This window comes from Geotrypetes seraphini, chromosome 15 (assembly GCF_902459505.1).
Source record: "Geotrypetes seraphini chromosome 15, aGeoSer1.1, whole genome shotgun sequence".
Taxonomy (NCBI): Eukaryota; Metazoa; Chordata; class Amphibia; order Gymnophiona; family Dermophiidae; genus Geotrypetes; species Geotrypetes seraphini.
Genome location: NC_047098.1, coordinates 52,071,269 through 52,094,571, shown reverse-complemented (window position 1 = coordinate 52,094,571; position 23,303 = coordinate 52,071,269). Strand labels below are relative to the sequence as shown.

The following is a 23,303-nucleotide window of genomic DNA, read 5'->3' as shown; positions in this document are numbered from 1 at the left end:
GAGAGACTCTTGAAATCACCAGACAACAAAGGTAGGAAAAATGATTTTATTTTCAATTTAGTGATCAAAATGTGTTAGTTTCGAGAATTTATATCTGCTGGCTATATTTTGCACTATATTTAACATGGCCATATGTCTCGTTTTGAAAGGGGGGATCTGGGGGGAGGATCTGGGGAGGGGGATTCCTGTCCCGTTTTGAGGAAAAAATAAATGGTCACGTTATCCATTCTCCCACCTTCCACTGCAGAGGCTGTGGTAGGCTCCAGCCAATGGGAAGGCTGCTCTAGTCACAGGAAGGAGGGGCTGAGCTGCAACAATTATGGGGGACCAGATCTCTGCACAAGGTCTTTGGTTGTGCTGCCTGATTCGCCAATTTTAATCGATTCACTGATTCAATTTGGCAAATCGATTTAAATTGATTTGCTTCCCCCCAAAATCAGACTCATCGATTCAGTAAACAACCCCTCCCCCCTGGGTGAGGCCTGACATACCTACAGGGCCTCCTAAAGCAGCAGCAGCAATGGATAGCTAGCAGATGCAGACTCTGAACAAGTTGCTTGTGGCCTATCTTGCCGGGGCCTTCTCTCTGCCACATCACTGATGATGTGGCAGAGAGAAGCCTTGGCAGGGCAGGCCATGATTAGCCTGTTCAGAGCCTGTGTCTTCTAGCTGTCTGCCCCTGCTGCTGTATTAGGAGACCTGATGGTATGTTAGATTTCGGGGGGAGGGGAGAGGATCAGGAAGTTCTTCACAGGGAGATGGAAGGGAGAGAGGAAGAATTGTTGGATGGGGTGGAGGAGAGGATGGGAGAGATGCAACAAAAGTAAAAAGTGGTGAGAGGGAGAAATCCTGCATATGGTGGAGGGGAGGGAGAAATGTTGGACATAGGATAGAGGGCAAGAAGAGATAGTATATGGGGAGAGAGAGAGAGAGAAATATTTCACATGTTAATGAAGGAGAGGAAAGGAGAGATGCTGTATGGAGGGAAATAGAGAGGTTTCACCCAGGTCAAAAGGCAGGGAGTGAGAGAGAGAGAGATGGTAGACAGTGAGGAAAGAAATGTTGAATATGGCAGTTGAAGGAAAGGTACAGAGATGGAAAATGAATGGTGAGCATAGAGAAAGAAGAAAATGTTAAATGAGTAGGAGACCCTAGTGAGCAATTTAACAAAAGACAAACAGAAACCAGAGCCTGGGACCAACATGATTTGAATAATAAAATGACCAGACAACAAAAGTAGAAAAAAATAATTTTATTTTCTATTTTGTGATTACAATATGTCAGATTTGAAATGCGTATCCTGCAAAAGGTTTTGTTAGCGAACGTGAGCTAGAACCTAACATAGAGAGAAAAAGTCTTTTTTGTTTGCTTGTTTTGTTTACACCAGCGCCAGTGCAGGTGAAGAGGCTACAAAACAAACTTGCCAGACGTTTGAAAAAAAAACAAAAAAAAAAACACTCAATTGGGTAGGAAAATTGAATCAAATCTAAAAATCAATTCAGTAGGCTGAATCGAATCTAGAATTTTTTTCCCCGAATTGGGCAGCACTAGTCTTTGGAGAGAATCAGTGGAACGAGGGAGTGGACTGGAGGTGGGGGGTTTGTTGGAAATGTTTAGGACTGAAGAATGGAAGAAAGAAACTAGTAACAAAAAACAGAATTTACATGACAGTGGGCAGAACTGGTGGGGGCACTGTGTGAAGGAGCATATGAACAATGGGACAACACTAGAAAAGAGAGGACAGTCTCCTATAAATAAAGCTTCCCTTTGAAAATCTGGGCTGGAATGGAAAGGTTCATTGGTACTTGTACACAAACTAAATGAAAGGAAGTTGTCAGCCTGAGGAATTTACCCTGTTAACTGTTAAATTATTTGTGGACATTCCTTGAACGCTGCTCTAGTACTGCATCTATAGGAGGGGCCTTAAGCAACCTGGGGCAATCAGAGCCTTAGGCCCCTCCCTGGCGCATCACAGGATGCACCATGGAGGGGAAGGTCTTTGAACAAGTTGGGGGGGTTGTCGGAGGCATGACGGCAACAGTGGGAGGGAGTTGGCATCCCTCCTGCTGTCAGGGGGGAGGGGTTTGCTTGATGGTGGCTGAAGGGAGTGGGTATCCCTCCTGCTGCTGGAGGGGGGTTTTGCTTGATGGTGGGAGGGAGTAGGCATCCCTCCCGCTGGTGGGGGGGGAGCATGTGTCGGGTGGGTTGCTTTTTGACGGTGATGGGAGCAAATGGGCATCCTTCCTGCCGATTGATTTGGTGTCTCTTTTTTAAAAATAATTTGTGGATGTGTTCTGCACATGGGCCAATCACTCCGTGAACCTCATTTGCATATGTGTTTTTTAAAGAATGACTCACCTTTTTGAAATCATTACAATAGCCTGTTGGATTTTACCGCAGAAATCAGAGAATCTTCCCCAGTGTGCCTACCCTGATGACCTCAATTTTGAACACAGAGATGTTAGTGGCATGATCAAGATCACACAGCAAGGGGAGAGAAAAATCAGACCAGAGTCGGTGTTTGGAGCCTGTTTGCTTTGAACCTCCAGTGTCCTTCATCCACATAAGATAATTTTTAAGTGTCCTCTCATGTTCTTTTCCTCTGCTTATCAGATCACGTTGTCAAATGAAAAGGCAGCATCGTTCCAAATTGAGAAAATACAGGGCACTTTTTATCTGGATGTGTTAGCTTTCAGTGCAAACCTCCTAGTTTATTGGGAGGGGGGGAGCCAGGTAAATGGTCTCGTAACTGATCCCTGCTCCTCCTCCTAAACCTGACTTCTAGATTCAGAGATAAAAATAAAGATGCGCGCATCACCGATTTCAGCCATCTCTGCAACTGGCATGATGGAGAGACGATACATAGCACTAATAAGACCCCCCCCCCCAAGGGGGAGGGGAAGGGCAGTGTTGTGAGAGACTGCAGAGTTTCCAGCTACAGCAGCGCCTTGGAGCCTGTGGGTGACAGTGTGGCTGTTCTCATGAGACTGAAGAGATTCAGCAGTTCCAGCTGTGGATTCAAAGGACAGTGTAGGAATCCGTTCTCAGAAAAAAGGAGGCGGGGGTGTGAGGGTCTTTCAAAATGAGAAAAACAGAGCAATATAAGGAGAGTGCTTCCAAATTTCAACTCACCTGTCATATAAAAGTAGGATGTCCTTTTAGGTCATAGCCCTAGATCTCCTAGACAGTACATTTTTAAATATTTTTGTACAATTATGAAAGCGTATTACTATTACTTAAAGTAATGGTGACACCTGACTGTTTAAGAAATTGCTTATTTCAGTCCCTTGTGATTTTTGTGCTTTAAAGTTTCAAGTTTATTATTATGTAGGTCCATCAGGTGCTTTCTGAGCTATTAAATACCTTTAAAAATAGAGAAAGAGAACTCCGTTGATAATGGGAAAGTTATAGAAGAGATAGATACCAAAGTGCTGGTGTTTCCAGGTTCATAACTAGTCTGTGATCCTGCTACATCCTTTGAAGTCTGCTGCCTACCTGAAATTCTGCTAATAATTAGCACAGCAGCCCTTCCCTCACCGTGATTCATTTACAGGCGTGACCATGTCGGAGGTGTCCAGGGATAACTTGGGATTCTTGAGCCAAATACATAAGTCCGGCTTGCCCAAGTTCAGCTCTTAAGAGCCTCAGATAGGCCTAGTTTTCAGCATACCCTTTATTTATTTATTTATTTATTTTAAAATGTTCTATACCAGTGGTTCCCAACCCTGTCCTGGAGGACCACCAGGCCAATCAGGTTTTCAGGATAGCCCTAATGAATATGCATGAAGCAGATTTGCATGCCTGTCACTTCTATTATATGCAAATCTCTCTCATGTATATTCATTAGGGCTATCCTGAAAACCTGATTGGCCCGGTGGTCCTCCAGGACAGGGTTGGGAACCACTGATCTATACCATTTAAAACTAAATGGTTTACATGAATTACATACATAAATTATAAAAGAACATAATAAAACAAACAGTCCTAAAAACATATCTGCAAAATAGCAACAAAAGCTTAAATGAGTGTGCATCCAAGCTAAACATATAAGCTGTACCTATAGGGGCAGAATACTAGTGATTATATGTATAGAAACATGAAGGCAGATAAAGGCCAAATCCAGTCTGCCCATCTACAGCATCCACTATCTCCCCCTCTCCCTAAGACAGCCCACGAGCCTGTCCCACACTTTCTTGAATTCAGACGTAGTCTTTGACTCTACCGCCTTTCTGTAAAAATGTATTTCCTTAGATCACTCCTTAGCTATCACCTCTTAACTTCATCCTATGCCCTCTCATTCTGGAGGAGCTTCCTTTCAAATGAAAGAGACTTGCCTCATGCGTATTTTTGCCACAAAGATATTTAAACTCTATTGTATCTTCCCTCTCCCATCTTTCTTTTAGAGTGTACATATTGAGATCTTTAAGTCTGTCCCCATACGCCTTATGATGAAGACCACCGACCATTATAGTAGCCTTCCTTTGGACTGAATCCATCCTGTTTATATCTTTTTGAAAGTGAATTGTACACAGGATTCTAAATGAGGTCTCACCAGTCTTATACAGGAGCATTGATACCTCATTTTTCCTACTGGCCATACTTCTCCCTATGCACCCTATCATCCTTCTAGTTTTCACCATCACCTTTTCAACCTCTTTGGCCACCTTAAGATCATCACATACTATCACACCCAAGTTCTGCTCCTCTTTTGTGCACAAAAGTTCTTCACTCCCTAAATTGTACAGTTCCCTCGGATTTTTTGCATTTCTTAGCATTAAATCTTAGCTGCCTTCACTAGGTCCTTCCTTATGTTGTTTATATCATCAGGGGTGTCTGCTCTATGGCAAATTTTTGTATCATTCACAGAGAGGCAAATTTACCTGACAGCGCTTCCGCATTATTGCTTACAAAAATGTTAAAAAGAATAGGCCCAAGAGCCAAGCCTTGAGGCATACCACTGGTAAAATCCCTTTCCTCAGAGAGATTTCCATTGACCACTACCCTCTATTGCCTTCCACTCAACCAGTTCCTGATCTAGTCCATCATTTTGGGGTCCATCCCGAGAGCACTCGGGGGCAGATTCTCAAAACTAAAATCTGCCTTTAACGTGCTTGCTAAACCGGTTCCAGCATGCAAGTATTTTAGCAGCGGATTATCAAAACAGCTTACTGTGGTCTTTTCCAAGTATTTTTAGCAGTTGCCGATACTGCCATGCAAATATAGTACAACAAAGTCATTAATATTAAAATGATCAATCCGAGTGATTCTCTAACTTCGTGCCACATTTACAGCCAAAACTTACTGACAGGTCTGAGCTCAGGCACTGACAGGAAAGTAAGGCCTAGCCATGGGCTCCTTGGGACGTTGGATCTGTGACTGTACAGAGAGGCAAATTTACCTGATTCAAAGTGTTTCAACACTATCTAGTGGATTGTTTACCCACATCCCTAACACAGGCTTCGGTATTACAGCCGAAACATGGACCGTGTGGTATGAGATCCACAAATAGGATGCAGTCATGTGAAAAAATTAGGACACCCCATGAAATATTAAGTTCTTTCTTAAGAAATGTTCACATATCGATGTCAAATCTTTTTTTAAAATTTATCTCTGGAAAAGAAAGTGATGTAATTGTAGGTAAACAACAAAACTTTTCCTTGATTTACTCATGAAACAAAAAATATCCACAAAAATGTGTATTCTAACTGAGGAATAAATTATGACACCCTAATAGCTAGTTTTACCCCTTTTGACTGAAATAACTGCAGTGTGACACTTCTTGTAGCCATCTATCAGTTTCTGACATCAGTCTGAGGAAAGTTTGTCCCATTCCTCAACGCAGAATTCTTTCAGCTATGAGATGTTTGAGGGGTTTGTTTCAAATCACCCCACAGCTTAAGATGAGGGCTTTGACTTGGCCACTCCAGAACTCTCAATTTCTTAGTTTTCAGGGTTCATTGTTGTGTTGCAGGGTCCAGTGTTGCAGGGTCCAGTTCCGCTTCAGCTTTCATTTTCTTACAGATGGTCTCATGTTCCTCAAGCACTCTCTGATACATGGTAGAATTCATGGTGGATTCTAAGATGGTGAGCTGGCCAGGTCCTGCTGCAGTAAAGCATCCCCAAACCATGACACTTCCACCTCCATGCCTCACAGTTGGTATGAGGTTCTTTTCCTTGAATGCTGTATTTGGTGTACGCCAAACATGTCCTCTTGTCTGGTGTCCAAATAATTCAATTTTAGACTCATCTGTCCATAGAACATTATTCCAGAAGTCCTCGTGTTTGTCTACGTTCTCTCTGGCAAACTTCAGTCTGGCCTTGATGTTTCTCTTAGAGAGCAAAGGTTTCTTTCTTGTATACCTCCCATGCAAGTTAAATTTGCGCAGTCTCTTTCTGATTGTAGAGGCATGCACTTTCACATCAACAGTAGCAAGAGCCTGCTGTAGGTCCTGTGATTAAATTTTAGGGGTTTTGGAAACTTCTTTTGACATCTTGTGGTTTTCTCTAGGGGTCAAGTTGCTTGGACGGCCAGACCTGGATATGTTGGCAGTTGTTTGTTATACACTATTTCCGGACCGTGGAATGGCTAATATCAAATTCTTTCGAGATCTTTTTAAATCCCTCACCAGACTTATAAGCTGCTACAATCTTCTTTCTGAAGGCCTCAGACAGCTCTTTTGATCTCACCATGGTGTTCACTCTTACCACAGCAGTCATGAGCACACCAGACTAAGGGCAGGATTCACTAACCTGCCAAATTGGGCCCGATCCGGGCCCGATCCTGGCAGGTCCGACCAATTCCTAAAACAAAAATATGCAGATGGGGGCGATCAGAGGAACGCCCCCAACTGCCTGCATGGATCACGCATGCGCAGACCATAGGAGCAGCGATCTTTTTAAAACTTTTTGTACTTTGGCGGCAGGACTTCGGGGAGACTGAACCAAACGCTGCCACCTCCACTGACCCCAACACGCGTGGCTCCTAGAAAGCTGGTCCTGCTCTTGCCAGCTGCCACCCTCACTATAAAAAGATAAATGGAGCCTGTGGTTTTAACCCGCTTAGAGCCTGCGGGTTAAAACCATGGGCTTGCACTGCGGGGAAGGGTGGGAGAGTCCAGGCAGGCAGTTCGGGGCAAGCAGCAGTTTGGGCAGGCAGGAGAAGAGCATGGAAAGACGAAGCAGGGTTGAGCAGGGCAGCATTCAGGGTGAGCAGGCAGGAGAGATTGCAGGGCAGAGAGTAGGACTTCCAGTCGGAAAGATGTTTTCAACTGGTCCTCAGCAGTCGATTCTTCAGGTGATCAGCCAGCCCAGTTGGATCAGAAATTTGGTGTAGTGAATCGGGTCGCTGTCCAATTTGCATGCGTTTCACCTCATTTGCATGCAAGGATTCCAAGTGGATCGCAGGAGAGGTAAGTGAATTAGGCCGGATGGAAATTTGATAGTTAAGTGGTTGCAAACCGATCGGTACAGGATCTGTTTGTTTAGTGAATCTGGCCCTAAATATCTGAGGTTTAAGTAGGGCAAACCACCTTCAAAATGCTGAGTAATGATGTTCTAATCATGTGCACCTGATGTGATACACCTGTGTATGATTTGAGCCACTTTAAGTGGGAGGATATGTGGGGGTGTTCTAATTTATTCTTCAGTTAGAATACACATTTTGTTTCATGAGTAAATCAAGGAAAATTTTCGTTGTTTACCTGCAATTGCATCACTTTCTTTTCCAGAGATAAATAAAAAAAAAAGATTTGACATCGATTTGTGAACATTTCTTAAGAAAGAACTGAATGGGGTGTCCTAATTTTTTCACATGACTGTATGTCATATGGACTGATATTTATTTATATGTATGTTGTATTGAATAAATGATTTGCAACTCAACACTGTCACAGGTTGATGTGTACAGTTCCCTCCACCACTTTCTTTGGTTGGTCTTTACCGTGGGGTTGTTGGCTCCGTTTTTGTGTTTACACATATAAGTCCCTGTCACACTTAGGCACATGAAATCACACCACTCTATGGCTGGCATAAGTGTGAGCACTTAATTGTTAGGTGCATTGATTGTAGCACCTGGTTCCTTTATAGAATAGAATCTTACCGTGACCCTTCTAAGCAATGTAACCCTACCCATTATCCTTTTGTATCATGTTTAGTCAATAGAAACTTCTCGTATGTCACTATTTCACCCCCCCCCCCCTTTTTTTTTTTTTTTTTTTAAGAATTTGAATGATGTAAACCACTTTGGAATTTAAAGCAGTTTATCAAGCCATAATAAAACTTGAAACCTAATTGGAGGTACCCAGTTATGCCCCTTATCTCTGAGATTCTATAAAGAGTGCCAGATTTGCACATCCAATTTAATGGAGTAATGAGCCCCTAACTATCAGTAAGGGTGCTAACAACCAATTATTTAATTAGCACTCATTAGAATCTGCATGCACATTTGGCTGTGCCTAACACTACCGTATTTTCGCGGATATAACGCGCGCGTTATACGCGTTTTTACCTACCGCGCATACCCCTCGCGCGTTATACGCGTGAGCGCGGTATACAAAAGTTTTTCTACATAGTTCCCACCCCGCCCGACGCCCGATTCCCCCCCCCCAGCAGGACCGCTCGCACCCCCACCCCGAACGACCGCTCGCACGCGCTCCCACCCGCACCCGCGATCGGAGCAAGAGGGAGCCCAAGCCCTCTTGCCCGGCCGACTCCCCGACAATATCGGGCCAGGAGGGAGCCCAAACCCTCCTGGCCACGGCGACCCCCTACCCCCACCCCACACTACATTACGGGCAGGAGGGATCCCAGGCCCTCCTGCCCTCGACGCAAACCCCCCTCCCTCCCTCCAACGACCGCCCCCCCCAAGAACCTCCGACCGCCCCCCCAGCCGACCCGCGACCCCCCTGGCCGACCCCCACGACACCCCCACCCCCCTTCCCCGTACCTTTGCTAGTTGGCCGGACAGACGGGAGCCAAACCCGCCTGTCCGGCAGGCAGCCAACGACGGAATGAGGCCGGATTGGCCCATCCGTCCCAAAGCTCCGCCTACTGGTGGGGCCTAAGGCGCGTGGGCCAATCAGAATAGGCCCTGGAGCCTTAGGTCCCACCTGGGGGCGTGGCCTGAGGCACATGGGCCCAACCCGACCATGTGCCTCAGGCCGCGCCCCCAGGTGGGACCTAAGGCTCCAGGGCCTATTCTGATTGGCCCACGCGCCTTAGGCCCCACCAGTAGGCGGAGCTTTGGGACGGATGGGCCAATCCGGCCGCATTCCGTCGTTGGCTGCCTGCCGGACAGGCGGGTTTGGCTCCCGTCTGTCCGGCCAACTAGCAAAGGTACGGGGAAGGGGGGTGGGGGTGTCGTGGGGGTCGGCCAGGGGGGTCGCGGGTCGGCTGGTGGGGCGGTCGGAGGTTCTTGGGGGGGGCGGTCGTTGGAGGGAGGGAGGGGGGTTTGCGTCGAGGGCAGGAGGGCCTGGGATCCCTCCTGCCCGTAATGAAGTGCGGGGTGGGGGTAGGGGGTCGCCGTGGCCAGGAAGGTTTGGGCTCCCTCCTGGCCCGATATTGTCGGGGAGTCGGCCGGGCAAGAGGGCTTGGGCTCCCTCTTGCTCCGATCGCGGGTGCGGGTGGGAGCGCGTGCGAGCGGTCATTCGGGGTGGGGGTGCGAGCGGTCCTGCTGGGGGGGGTGAATCGGGCGTCGGGCGGGGTGGGGGTAGGGGTTCGCCATGGCCAGGAGGGTTTGGGCTCCCTTCTGGCCCGATATTGTCGGGGAGTTGGCGGTCCTTTGGGGTGGGGGTGCGAGTGGTCCTGCCGGGGGGGGGCAGGGCAGGGCGGGTAAACGGAGAGTCGGGACAGCGCACATAGAGTCGGGGAGGGCGAAAGGAGAGTCGGGGTGGCCAGAGGAGAGTCGGGGCGGGCGAAAGGAGAGTCGGGGTGGCCAGAGGAGAGTCGGGGCGGGCGAAAGGACAGTCGGGCAGCATGCGCGTTATACCCGTGAGCGCGGTATACAAAAGTTTTTATACATAATATTGTGGTTTCTGCGCGCTATACCCGTGTGCGCGTTTTACACGGGTGCGCGTTATATCCGCGAAAATACGGTACTTCTGGATGAAAGATCACAAACTGAAATTGAACCCAGATAAAACGAAATTCATCCTCTTATAAAACAACAAAATACCAACCATAACCAACATTGAAATCAACGCAATCAACTACCCCATACAAACCACCCTAAAACTGCTAGGAATAACTATCGACAGATGCTGCACCATGCAACCGCAAATCAATAAAACAATACAAAAGTCATTCTTAGTCATGAGAAACTTAAGACAAGTTCGGAAATTCTTCGAGAAAACTCAATTCCAGCTCATAGTTCAGTCCTTAATACTAGGACTACTTGACTACTGTAATATCCTCTACCTCCCATGCCCTACAACCATATCCAAAACACAGCACTAAGACGTATCTACTCATTAAAGAAACATGATCACATTACAGAAGCATATCTCCAATTGCACTGGCTTCCGATCCCAGCAACAATACAATTTAAATTCTACTGTCTACTACTTAAGACTTTATACGTAGACAGTCCAAACTACCTGAATAACCGCCTCATCCACAACACTGCAACCAGACATAGGAAAACTCACACCCCATTCTCATACCCCCAATTAAGGAGGTCAAACGGAAAAAACTATATGATGGCCTCCTGGCCACTCAAGCAGCCAAACTAGACAACCAAATCGCCGGCATCCCTCGACTACAAGACTTTTAGAAAAGAAATAAAGACCATACTCTTCAAGAAAACTCTGAAAAAAGAAATAGTACCGCAAGTCTCAAACTCCACCTCTCACTAAAGCCAACTACCCCAAACAAATAACCTTACCCATTTCTTACTCTTTTTGAAAATGACCAATTTTTTTTTTTGTAAGTTCTTGTTGTAATACATCTTGGATAATTCTTTTGTAATCCGCCTTGAACTGCAAGGTAATGGCGGAATAGAAATCCCTAATGTAATGTAATGTTTAACTGAAAAGGGGGCGTGTAAGGTCATTCCAAAACATTGCATGCATAATTATAGAATACTAGTCTTATAGCCCGTTACATTAACGGGTGCTAGAATATATATGTGTGTGTCTGTTTTTATTTTTTTTTCTCTCTCCTTAGTCGCTTTCTGTATTTCTGTCTCTCTTTTTTTTTTTTTTTTTTTCCTTGGCTGTCCACTACCACCCCTTGCCTGCTCCCCCTGTCCATGCTCCCTTCCTTTTACCTCCCCTGTGTCCTCCACCACCCCATCACTGCTTACTTTATCCAGCAGAAGCCCTTCTCCCTTGGTTTTACCTCCCCCTGTCCATCATCACCTCCTTCCTGCTCCCCCTGTCCAGCAGTAGGCCTGTCTTTATTTTTCTGCCCCCCCTCCCTGTTCATCTGCACCTCTTCCCCTGTACATCAACCCCTTTTGTGCCCTCCATTTCCGTGTGTTGCATCATTTCCCTCCCACCCCACTTCCCTGTGCAGTATTTTCCTCCCCCCCATACGCCGCGCCGCAGGAGAAGCAGTACCCAACTTAAAATCCGGAAGGGTTGGCTTTTGATGTTTGTGTGGTGTGGCCGACATCCGACTCGGGCCGCCGCGGCCGACATCCGCCTGGGGGGGGTGGAGGAAGAGAGAGAGCGGAGAGGCGGCGTGGACGGCAGGCGGGGATCGTGATAGTAGCCACCGCTGCATCTTTCAACAGGGAGCAGGACAGAGCGTAAGCCGCGCATGCGCACTTCCTATGTGTCGCTACAGCTCACGGAAAACCGGCGCACACATAGGAAGTGTGCATGCGCGGCCTAGCGTTTTATTATATTAGATGGCCGCAGCGCAGCTGACCAGGTTTCAGCAGGTATAAGTCTGGTGCCTAAAGCCAGGAGTAGGAATCATAAGAACATAAGAATAGCCATATTGGGTCAGACCCATGGTCCGTCTAGCCCAGTAGCCCATTCTCACGGTGGCCAATCCAGGTCACTACCTGGCCAGAACCCAAAGCAACATTCCATGCTACCAATTCAGGATAAGCAGTGGCTTCCCCCATGTCTTTCTCAATAACAGACTATGGACTTTTCCTCCAGGAACTTGTCCAAACCTTTCTTAAAACCAGATACGCTATCCACTCTTACCACAACCTCTGGCAACGCGTTCTAGAGCTTAACTATTCTTTGAGTGAAAAAAAATATATCCTCCTATTGGTTTTAAAAGTATTTCCCTGTAACTTCGAGTGTCCCCTAGTCTTTGTAATTTTTGACGGAGTGAAAAATCGATCCACTTGTACCCGTTCTACTCCACTCAGGATTTTGTAGACTTCAATCATATCTTCCCTCAGCCGTCTCTTTTCCAAGCTGAACAGCCCTAACCTTTTTAGTCTTTCCTCATACGAGTCCATGAAGAACACATGCCCTTTACGGTATCCTGCTTAGTGCCAATTTTGTTACCATTAATAGAATTCACTCCTATATGTACAGTATGTATAAACCACCCATTACTTTAAAATTATTTATTTATTTAAAAAATTTATCAGCCACTTATTCCTAAGCGGCATTACAAAAGTAACATGCATAAAATAAAACAAACATTTCTAAATAAAATATATTAAAACAAAAAAAAAAAATATAGACAAACATGATTTATACAAATATCTTGAATTACAAATGCAATAGTTATATCTTAAAACCCAGATTTCATAGATCCTCACAGTACCATTTATTTTAAAACTAGCAGTAAACAACATATCTCTTATTGAAATGCCTCTAGAAATAAAGTAGTTTTAAGTATTTTTTTTTTTTAAACTTCTGGATATCAGTTAAAGCTGTCAGTGGTCCAGTTAATTTGTTCCACAGCATTACTCCCATGATGGAAATAGCAGAAGTTCTTGTGTTCTCATAATGCATTTTTGAGAAGTCCTTCAATGACAAACGTATTGCACCTTTAGAACGCAAGGTTCTGAGCGGTCGATAGATTGCCATGGTTTGTGACAGATACCAAGGAATCCCACGGTAGATGACTTTGAACACCAATGTTAAGGTCTTGAAAATAATACGTGATCGCACAGGTAACCAATGTAATTTCTTTAACCACAGTGTTATGTGGTCAAATTTTTAACTCCACAAATTAAACACTTAGGCCCAAATTCTATATATATTTTCCTAAGTTGCGCATATAAATCAGTGCGCATAGCTGATTTGCTTGCGCAACTTAATTAAGAAGCCAGTTGACACAGATAATTTGTAATTAACACCTAATAATTAACTCTAATTGGCACTCAGAAGTTACACAACTTTCATTCTTTTATATATATATATATATATATATATATATATATATATACAGGTACTCGTTGACTTACAACCTATGCGATTTACAACTGTTCGACTTTACCACAGTTTCCAGCACTCCCAAGTCTTGCTACACAGCAACGTCTGGTCACCCCTTTTCTGTCGCCGTGTTCCCGCGCATCGCTTGGCAGTTCTGGGAACTTCTTCCGAAGTTTAGAAGCGGCGCAAAGTAGCTTGTTTCAATCACGCCGTTCAGTATTTAAAGGGTGCGTGAGCTGTCAGTTTGAATCCATTAAATATAATCTAACATAGGCCGACTTACGTCCTGATCAACTTATGACCTGTCAGTTGGAACCAATTGCGGTCGTAAGTCGACGAGTACCTGTATAATCTCTTTATTAGCAAACAGAATGCAACATATAGATCAGGGGTGCCCAACACGTCGATTGCGATCGACCAGTAGCTCAGGAAGGCAATGCGAGTCGATCGCGGAGCCCATCCCGGGCTCCGTGATAGACTCGTGTTGCCGTCCTGATCTACCGGGCCGATCAGCCTTCCTCTCCAGCTGTCATCTGCTGCTGCCGCCACTGCTGAACATTTTAAAAAAAAAAACGGCTTGGAGATTTCAGCCCGTAGCGAACTTATGCTCCGTGGCTCTAACGTGTGCGTGCCGGCTTCCCTTCTCTTCCCTCCGAAACCGGAAGTTATGTCCAGGGGGGGAGGGGGGGTGAGAAGGGAAGCCGGCACGCATGTGTTGAGAGCCCTGAAGCAAGCGTTCGCTATGGGCTAAGGCGGGAGACAGGTTAGTGAAGCATTTCCTCTTCTTGCTGCCGGGTCTTGCCTACTTTCTGTTTCCGCGAAGGCAGGACCCGGCAGCATTTCCCCCAACAGCTCGATCGCGATGCTGGTCGGCCGAAGCAGGGAGAGGTTGGGGCGGCGGCGGCTTTCGGGCCTATTATTGGTGGCAGTTTGGGGCCTGTTATTGGTGGCGGTTTGGGTCCTGGTCCCCAATGGCAGTGGCTTGGGGGAGGGCAGGGAGAAAAAAAAGAAAAAGGGCAGGCAGGGAGACAGAAGGAAAGAAGAGAAACAGAAAAAAGAGAAAGGGAGGCAGAGAGAAAGAAAGGGCAGGGAGAAAGGAAGGAAAAGTTGGGGGAGGGAACGAGGTCTGGAGGAGAGGAAGCATACAGGCTAAAAGAAGGGAAGAAAGATTGGATGCACAGTCAGAAGAAGAAAGTGCAACCAGAGACTCATGAAATCACCAGACAAGGTAGGAAAAATTATTTTATTTTAAATTTAGTGATCAAAATGTGTCTGAATTTATATCTGCTGTCTATATTTTACACTAAGGTCCCCTTTTACTAAACCGCAATAGAGGTTTTTAGCGCAGGGAGCCTATGAGTGTCGAGAGCAGCGCTGGGCATTCAGCGCAGCTCCCTGCGCTCTAAAAACTGCTATCATGGTTTAGTAAAAAGGGAGGGGGGTATATTTGTCTATTTTTGTATGGTTGTTACTGAGGTGATAGTGCATAGAGTCATCTGCTTTGACCTCTTTGAAAAAACCCTGGAAAAGGAATGATAATTAACATTTTCTATGCGTACAGTGTGCTTTGTGTTTTTTTAAAAATTTTATTGTTGGTAGATCATTTTGACTTGGTCATTTTAAAAGTAGCTCGCAAGCCCAAAAAGTGTGGGCACCCCTGATATAGATACAACAGAATTGCTATGTTGCAATTATCATAACTGAACAATATACAAACCAAAAGAATAAGTAATATTGCTTAGATTCCTAAAGAGAAATATATATAACTCCAAGCACTGGTCATAAAGTGCCAAATTCTGCAATCGATTAATTTTTTACTTTTTAACCCCTCTTATAACCCCATATTCTATAGTGGTGCACATCACTTCAAAAGTGCCCACCCAGGCCCACTCATGCCTACACCACTGGCTTGGGCAGGGATATTTAGAAAATGAGTGTGTGGATGTCAATGCTGTGACTGTGGAAACCTTTGTCCCTCTACGTCAGGGCTGCCCAAGTCCGTCCTCGAGATCTACTGGCAGGCCAGGTTTTCTGGATATCCACAATGAATGTGCATGAGAGAGATTTGCCTGCACTGCCTTCTTGGTATGCAAATCTCTCTCATGCATGTTCATTGTGGATATCCAGAAAACCTGGCCTGCCAGTAGATCTCGAGGACCGGACTTGGGCAGCCCTGCTCTACGTCATTGCTGACTATCCAGGACTGTAGCAGAAAGGTCAAATCTAGCTGTTCTAACTGTAATGATCTGTTTCTACTCACTGAGCTGTGTGCTGTGTCACATTATTCACAGCTCAGTTATGGAAAGAGTTTTATGGCTGGGGTTTTATCTGGTTGTTCTATTTGGAAGGGCTGTGAGAACTGTATTTATTATAGTTTGTTTTATGATCAGGTCAAGGTTGGCAAAGAGCAGCTGGGGTCAAAGCAAAGCAATAGCCACACAAAGTTAAAGAATCATCAGTACAAACTTTAATCTTCATTTTTATAGGATTTTTGTTTTAAGAACATAAGAATCGCCGCTGCTGGGTCAGACCAGTGGTCCATCGTGCCCAGCAGTCCGCTCACGTGGGCGTCCCTCTGGTCAAGGACCAGCGCCCTAACTGAGACTAGCCCTACCTGCGTACGTTCCAGTTCAGCAGGAACTTGTCTAACTTTGTCTTGAATCCCTGGAGGGTGTTTTCCCCTATGACAGACTCTGGAAGAGCGTTCCAGTTTTCTAACACTTTCTGGGTGAAGAGGAACTTCCTTACGTTTGTACGGAATCTATCCCCTTTCAACTTTACAGAGTGCCCTCTGGTTCTCCCTACCTTGGAGAGGGTGAACAACCTGTCCTTATCTACTAAGTCTATTCCCTTCAGTACCTTGAATGTTTCGATCATGTCCCCTCTCAATCTTCTCTGTTCAAGGGAGAAGAGGCCCAGTTTCTCTAATCTTTCGCTGTATGGCAACTCCTCCAGCCCCTTAAACCATCTTAGTTGCTCTTCTCTGGACCCTTTGAGTAGTACCGTGTCCTTCTTCATGTAAGGCGACCAGTGCTGGATGCAGTACTCCAGGTGAGGGCGCACCATGGCCCGGTATAATGGCATGATAACTTTCTCAGATCTGTTCGTGATCCCTTCTTTATCATTCCTAGCATTCTGTTCGCCCTTTTCGCTGCCGCCACATATTGCGCAGACAGCTTCATCGACTTGTCGATCATAACTCCCAAGTCTCTTTCCTGGGAGATCTCTCCAAGTACCCGCCCCGGACATCCTGTATTAGTGCTTGAGATTTTGTTACCTACATGCATCACTTTATACTTATCCACGTTGAACCTCATCTGCCATGTCGATGCCCATTCCTCGAGCCTGATTATGTCGCGTTGCAGATCTTCGCAATTCCCCTTTGTCTTCACTACTCTGAATAACTTCGTATCGTCCGCAAATTTAATCACCTCACTCATCGGGATTTTTATAGGATCATGATTGTTGAATTTAATTATCAATATCTTGGGGGGAGGAGACTGAAGGCTAAGGGTCTGAAAGTTATTTGAGGGGATAGGGATAGTTATTTGAGGAAGGTTCACCTAGGTGCACACCACCCTCGCACTGACTCTGGATCAGATACAGTTGTTTGATATTTGTAATTGTATAGGATTGTGATTTCATTATATTTTTATGATGTGATCCCCTTTGAGCAACTTCTATTACAACAGCTTTGGATTTGGATGTGAAAGCAGTCTCAGAGAGTGGGAAGGGTTGGAAGATGGACCACATTTGAATCACTGAACAAAATTCACAGGAACATTGCACACCTTGGTCATCGTAACTGCTCACCATCAAGTGGATTTTGATAAGGTTTGAACCCAAGTATTAAATGCCTCATTTTTGTCATTTTCTCAAGCACCTTGATCTGCCCAAGCATTCAGAGAATTATGTTTTATCGCATTTCTCAGTTTTCCCCGTGCTGTAAGAATTTTTTTTTTTTTTTCAGTATTGCTGGCTGAATATAGATTTCTGTATCAGAAAAGGCAGACTTTTTTGGTAACATTTCTGGCAGCGGGTCTTCGGGGCAGAGTCAGAGCTGAATGCTTGCTTGTGTTGGAGAAACAAAACAGCCTTGTGTCTCAGAGGTTGAACTACATCTTATACAGCCTGGATGTAGAAAATCACCCCATATCCTTTTGCTTTGCTTGGTATAAAACAGTCCTGTTCCCTCCCTGGAGATTTCTAGTTTTGTAAGCAAGGTAGCAACCTCAGGGAGGGGCTAGGAACAGCAGAACTCATCTACCAGTATCTCTCTTCCAGGTAAAGGTTGTATCTGGTATAGTCATGAAGTCTTCACAGAACCAGTGCTGTCCTCTACCTGATACAGTGGAGTTAGCAATTCCCAGATTCACAAGCATATTATGTGTCTTCAGAAGCAAAACTTAATTCCTTTAAACGCAGTCAAGCAGAACTCTCACGGCTGAGCAATTGGGGATATGATTGCTTTTTTTTGCCAGTACCTTTGGCCCTGTTCAATGATGCCTTTACGTTAGGGCACGTTGTAACTGAAGTGGATTCCTGGCATGGTTGGATGAGCTTTCTGGATAGGTAGCCTCATCTGCAGTATGAATGTTTACGGGGACAGAATTTGGTGCAATGAGGGAGCCAGTGTTGTAGAGGCTTGCATTTCATTGTAATTCTTCCAGCCTGTCCTCCGAGGCACCACTTGGTCTGCTATCTGGGACCACAGATGTGGAAATGCTTCATATGCTGGCTGGCCAGTGGCAGGTAAGGAGTTAATGATCATTAACATTAACCCTATTGAAAGAGCTGGCTAACAATTTTACTGTGGGCCGGGAGACAGATAGGGTTGCCACTTGGTCGGTATTCAACCATCCTGCCCAGTGTTTGAAAGACCAGGCCGGCTGCTGGCAGATCCTTCAAACCAGGAAGTGAAAAAAGTTTTGGGTTTTTTTTGTCTTGGTGATTTAAGGCTGGTTTCCGCGGAGCAGCTGCCAGCTTACACAAGCCTGCTAACATCCTTCCATTTGACTCTCAATCATCAGTTAGCTGAGCACAACCAGTAGACCCCCTGGCCACCATTTTCTTCTCCTCTCTCCTTCTCCCCAGCTGTTGTCTTACAATATCTGATCTTTTTTTTTTTTTAACTTAATGGAGTCGCTACTTCTGAGTTCCTCCCTCCAACAAGGATTGATAGGCTGCCTCTGTTATTGCAGGCGGCCTACACAGAAACAGGAAGTTACATCAAGATGCAGGCTGCAGCAGCAGCCTGTCAATCATTGTCAGAGTCCGGACCAGATGTAACAACATTCTGATAGCCACCGTGCATGATAGAGAACTGTACGGGAATGGGGATGGTGAGAATCCCTTCCCACGTCCACAGGAATCCTCCATGAATGGGAAGTGTTTCCTGCAGGTTTCCCACAGGAATGTAGTGACCACCTACCCACCCAGAGTTCTCCAAGATGTTCAAGTACCACTTCCTCCATCCTTCATTAATTCAGTACAACTATGCTTTCTCTCTGCCCCTAACAAGCACCTCTTCTGAAAAGGCTCTGGGTAGTCATTTTTACACACTGCTGGCACTTGATCCAGTGAGAGAAGAAGGTAGAAATTTGATAACTGAAAAGGAGAAGGGAGAAAAAGGGTGAGCAGTGAGTGAACTGAAGTAGAAAAGTCAAAAAGGGAGGAAAAAAACTATAAAAAATATCAATATATCAAAGGCAGTTGTAGTAAGGGAATGGAACAACAGGAGAAAAGACAAATGCGCAGCAACCACTTGAAAGAGAATTTGCAGAAGACAGGAAAACAGAAAAGAGAAACTGGAACCAACATGATAGTAAAATAAATATCCAGAACAACAAAACAGAGAAAAGCATTTTATTTTGAATTTTGACTGAATATGCTAGCTGTTGAGTTTAACTTCTTGGGGTTCCCAGTTCAATTTTGACTACATATATTTGTTTCTAATTATGATCCCTTGTTCTGTTCTTGATGAGGGTCTGTCAGCATGATAATAATGCCAGCTGGGGAGCCTAGAGGAGAGGGATCAGGAGGGCTCTCCTTTATTTTCTGCCCTAGGCCCCAGCATGTCCAACATCGACCCTGACCCTTGCGTAGCTGGTGGGGATCTCCAAGCAGCACCTGCTTAGGACCTCCTTCAGTGGTCCTGGAACTCCCTTCTACCAAGTGTAGCAGTCGCTGGCAGCATCCTTGAGCCACTGGGATGCCAGCATTTGTGGCTCAGGGTCATTGCTGTTGCCTGCCAAGCTGGAAAAAGGGAGTCTTGGCCCTGTTTGGAGGAAGTCTTCAGCTGACAGAGTTTGGGGATCCCCATCAGCTAGATGATATATATTTTATATTAGAGGCTGTGGCAGAGACCTATTTATAAAGTATGTATTGTTAATAAATATTTCCAAATTAATAAAGTACCTTTCCTTATTTGGAAATATTAATTGAGAAGAACACATGTAAATGGGTCTCTGCCATAGCCGCTAATATATTTCAATAGCACAGTTAAATGAAATAAGTAGTTCTGAAGGTTGTGGGGAGGAAGAGATTAGCGGGGATGGGTTAGATTTCTGTCTCCATGCAACTCTCTAGTTCACGAGTTTCCTGGGCAGCAGCTGCTTTATTTCAAGGATGCCAAACGAAAGGCAGGTTTTACCAATTGATGGGGACAGAACTGGGAATGTGGAGTAGTATAAAAAAAAGGAAAAAGTGCAAATAAATGTTTAGTGCCAAAGGAAGAAGGGAGGGAAGAATGACTCAGTGGATTTATTTATTTATTTATTCATTCATTCAGTTTTCTATACCGTTCTTCCAGGGGAGCTCAGAACGGTTTACATTAATTTATTCAGGTACTCAAGCATTTTTCTCTGTCTGTCCCGGAGGGCTCACAATCTACCTAATGTACCTGGGGCAATGAGGGGGTTTAAGTGACTTGTCCAGGGTCCCAAGGAGCAGCGTGAGTTTGAACTCACAACCCCAGGGTGCTGAGGCTATAGCTTTAACCACTGCATCACACACTGGCTAGAGGCAATGCCTAGTACAGAAGACGATCTGGGGGAGGGGACCTGGCAGCTTGACCTGTGTATACTCCCTGTTCCTATTAGATTTAGTTATGCATGAAGATGTGCCCTTTCATTGAGGAGGAAAGTAGGGACAAGAGAGAGACCAGGGGGAACTGATGGACCCAAGGGCAGGGCAGGATTAATTCATCGAGGGGCCCCTAGGCACCCAAGTATACTGGGCCCCCTGCCCCACCCCACCATGCGCCCAGGCGGAAACAGGAAGCTGCGTCAGCGGGAAGCTTTGGGCAAGCAGCGCTGCTTCCAAAATTACAGTTCCCGTTGCCTTTCTTAGCCCGCGTTGCTTGCTTGTCTTACTTTCCGTTGATTGGGGGGCACCCGTATGCTGATCGGAGGGGGGAGCCCGCATTGCCCGATTGATGCTGGAGGGGGCCCATCGCCGCTTGGAAAAAACATTGTTGATGCCCTCCCTTCATCGGGGCCCCCTGACCATTTTGTGCCTTAGGCACATGCCCTACTTGAACCTATTGATTTAATCCTGCCCTGCCCAAGGGGAGGCACGAGAGAGGAAGACCTTTACGGTTATGTAACGGTGAAATAAACATGTACATTTGGCAGGTGTTTTCTTCTGAGATGGCAGGCCCCCAGTGTGGATAGGTAAAGAGGATTGGGGTGAGAAGAAAGGGTGAAACAGTAGATGTAGCGAGGGATTTTGGGCAGAGCATGGGAGAGTGGATGCAGGGAGGAGAGGAGGTGGGCAAGGGAGGGGCACAGGTGTCCGGTTTTTATCTATCAAAAAAATTGGCAACCATTTGCAATATATCAGGTTGCTGTAAATAAAATAAATACGGAATAGTATCAATTTCCTGAAGCAAGGATGCAATATAACATGTCACAAGAGACAGCATTCTGTCATAACCAGTTGTTCAACCTAGTAGCACAATATTGCCTAAAAGCATTAGGGCCCAGCATCAGCTTCATCATGCAGAGCATCTGCATTTATTAGTGTCAAATATTTAGTTTCCCAAATAGCCCAGGGAGCACGAGGAAAATACTATGACAGGGAATAGGTTGTTCAGGGCTTCTGTACAGGTCTAACCCATCTGCTCTTCAGAGTGCTGGGTAGTTTGCTAGACAGTATATCAAGAATCTAACAAACATCTAAACACATTTCATTAACAAGGTAAAACAGTTACTTAGATGAACAAAAGATATATTTTACCTGCCATGATGACTGAGGCCCTTGACAACGCTTGCCAAGTTGGTGTGTGTCCAGCCTTCTTTTAATTAAATTCTCATTCTGGGCATTGTGGGATCTAACATTCTTAATAGAGAGCAATTCCCAGCATGCCCTGAGATGAGACTTGGCCTACAGTCCCACCAGATGCATCAGGATGTATTGGGAGATGAGTTATGGAAAATACCACCTTTGAGTTCTGTGCTTTCTCAGCAGCACAGGCATAGTTCTAGTATTTTGCATCGCCTCCCCCCCCCCCCCTCTCCCTGCCCTTTATAATTTGTTGTGTCTTGAAAGAAGGGGGAACGGAGAGGTGGGCAGTATCAAAACTTGGTATGGGATTGTCCCTGTCCTGGAACCATGGAGCAGGTTTGGTAATTCCAAAATGGGTTTTCTTGAACTTCTGTCAGGAGCTGATGAGTTTTTAAATGCTTGGGAAATACGGAAGAGGGAGTGTGGGGAGTTGTACACGTAACACAAGGTTTGTACTTTCTCTTTGATATTTTTCTGTATCAAAGATTGGGAATAAACTAAAATGTAAAAATGTTGGAATTTGCTTGAAGGGACACCTTTTGAGGCTTGCCTAATTTCTAATGGTCACACCGATGTCGTCTTTTCCTCCTTTTTGAACTGGGAGTTTCTGCTTTGCCACTATGTCATCTTCTGCCTTCATCTGCTCAACAGGTAGAATGTAAGAAAGCCCAGCCGAAGGAGGTCATGTTCCCACGGGTACAAGGGGCCCGGGCGAGGGGCTTACCGTATACCATGGACGCATTCATGCTGGGCATGGGAATGCTGGGTAAGTTGTATATCATTATATGACTGCAACAGATAAAAAACACTGAGAGCCCCTGACCCTCTCTTTCTCATTTGTGGAGGTGTCAGCTTGCTTAATGTGTGATGCATTGCTATAGTGCTCATCCAGTTACATGAATATCAATGAACTTGGCAATATGAAGATGGCAAGGGCCTGTCGCATCTACCTCATGGATGCAGAATCCGTATCAGTTGGCTTTTACTGTTGCTTGAACTGGGCAACAGCATCTTCTGATGAGACTGCCCATTTACACATGCGTAGGGAGAACAATGTTATGCTTCCCCGCGTGGAATAAAAACTTTTTCAGTCCCAGCCCTGACCCTCCAAATCATAGTTCCTCCCAGACTCATCTCCATCCAGGGGAAACATATACCCTGCGGAAACAGATTTCTGATATGGAGTGGAGAGATCTAGTTGCATGAAATAAATATGGGAAAACGCATTGGCCTTGGGATTTTTTTTTCCTCTCCTGCCCCCCTCATTATAGTGAAAGCTGCAGCTATCCCTCTGGCCCCACAAGGTTAACGTTAACAAACTGAAGTCTTAATTGTCCAAAGTAAACTGACATTTATTAATAATGTTATATTGCTAGTGTATGTACAATGTCTATTTGAGTACCCCTGTGTGTCTGCCGAAATAACTCACTGTCTCAGTGGGTACCTGAGGTAGTGGGAGATAGTGCCAATCCCAAGGTCATAAAGAAGAATCAGTGGCAAGAGAAAGATTTGAACTCCTCACTTCCCTGGTACTCAGTCCATTGTTGTAACTTCTAGGCCACCTCCTCTCTATTGCCAGTTATCTTTTGCAATAATCCACTACTCCATCCTATGCTTTAGAAAGGAAGACTGTACACCGCACACACAGCTACCAGGGCTGTGGAGTCGAAC

The 23,303-nt window shown here is 45.4% G+C and overlaps 1 protein-coding gene across 6 annotated transcripts in view; it reads left to right on the top strand.

Annotated features, from left to right (window-relative positions):
* MSI2 (musashi RNA binding protein 2) overlaps positions 1-23,303 on the top strand; it is a 756,883-nt gene that overhangs the window by 530,268 nt on the left and 203,312 nt on the right. For all 6 annotated transcript variants that reach the window (XM_033922616.1, XM_033922615.1, XM_033922619.1 and 3 more), the window contains one exon: positions 22,284-22,398. In XM_033922616.1, coding sequence (XP_033778507.1) covers positions 22,284-22,398 — 115 coding nt within the window. The remainder of the gene's footprint in view (positions 1-22,283; positions 22,399-23,303) is intronic.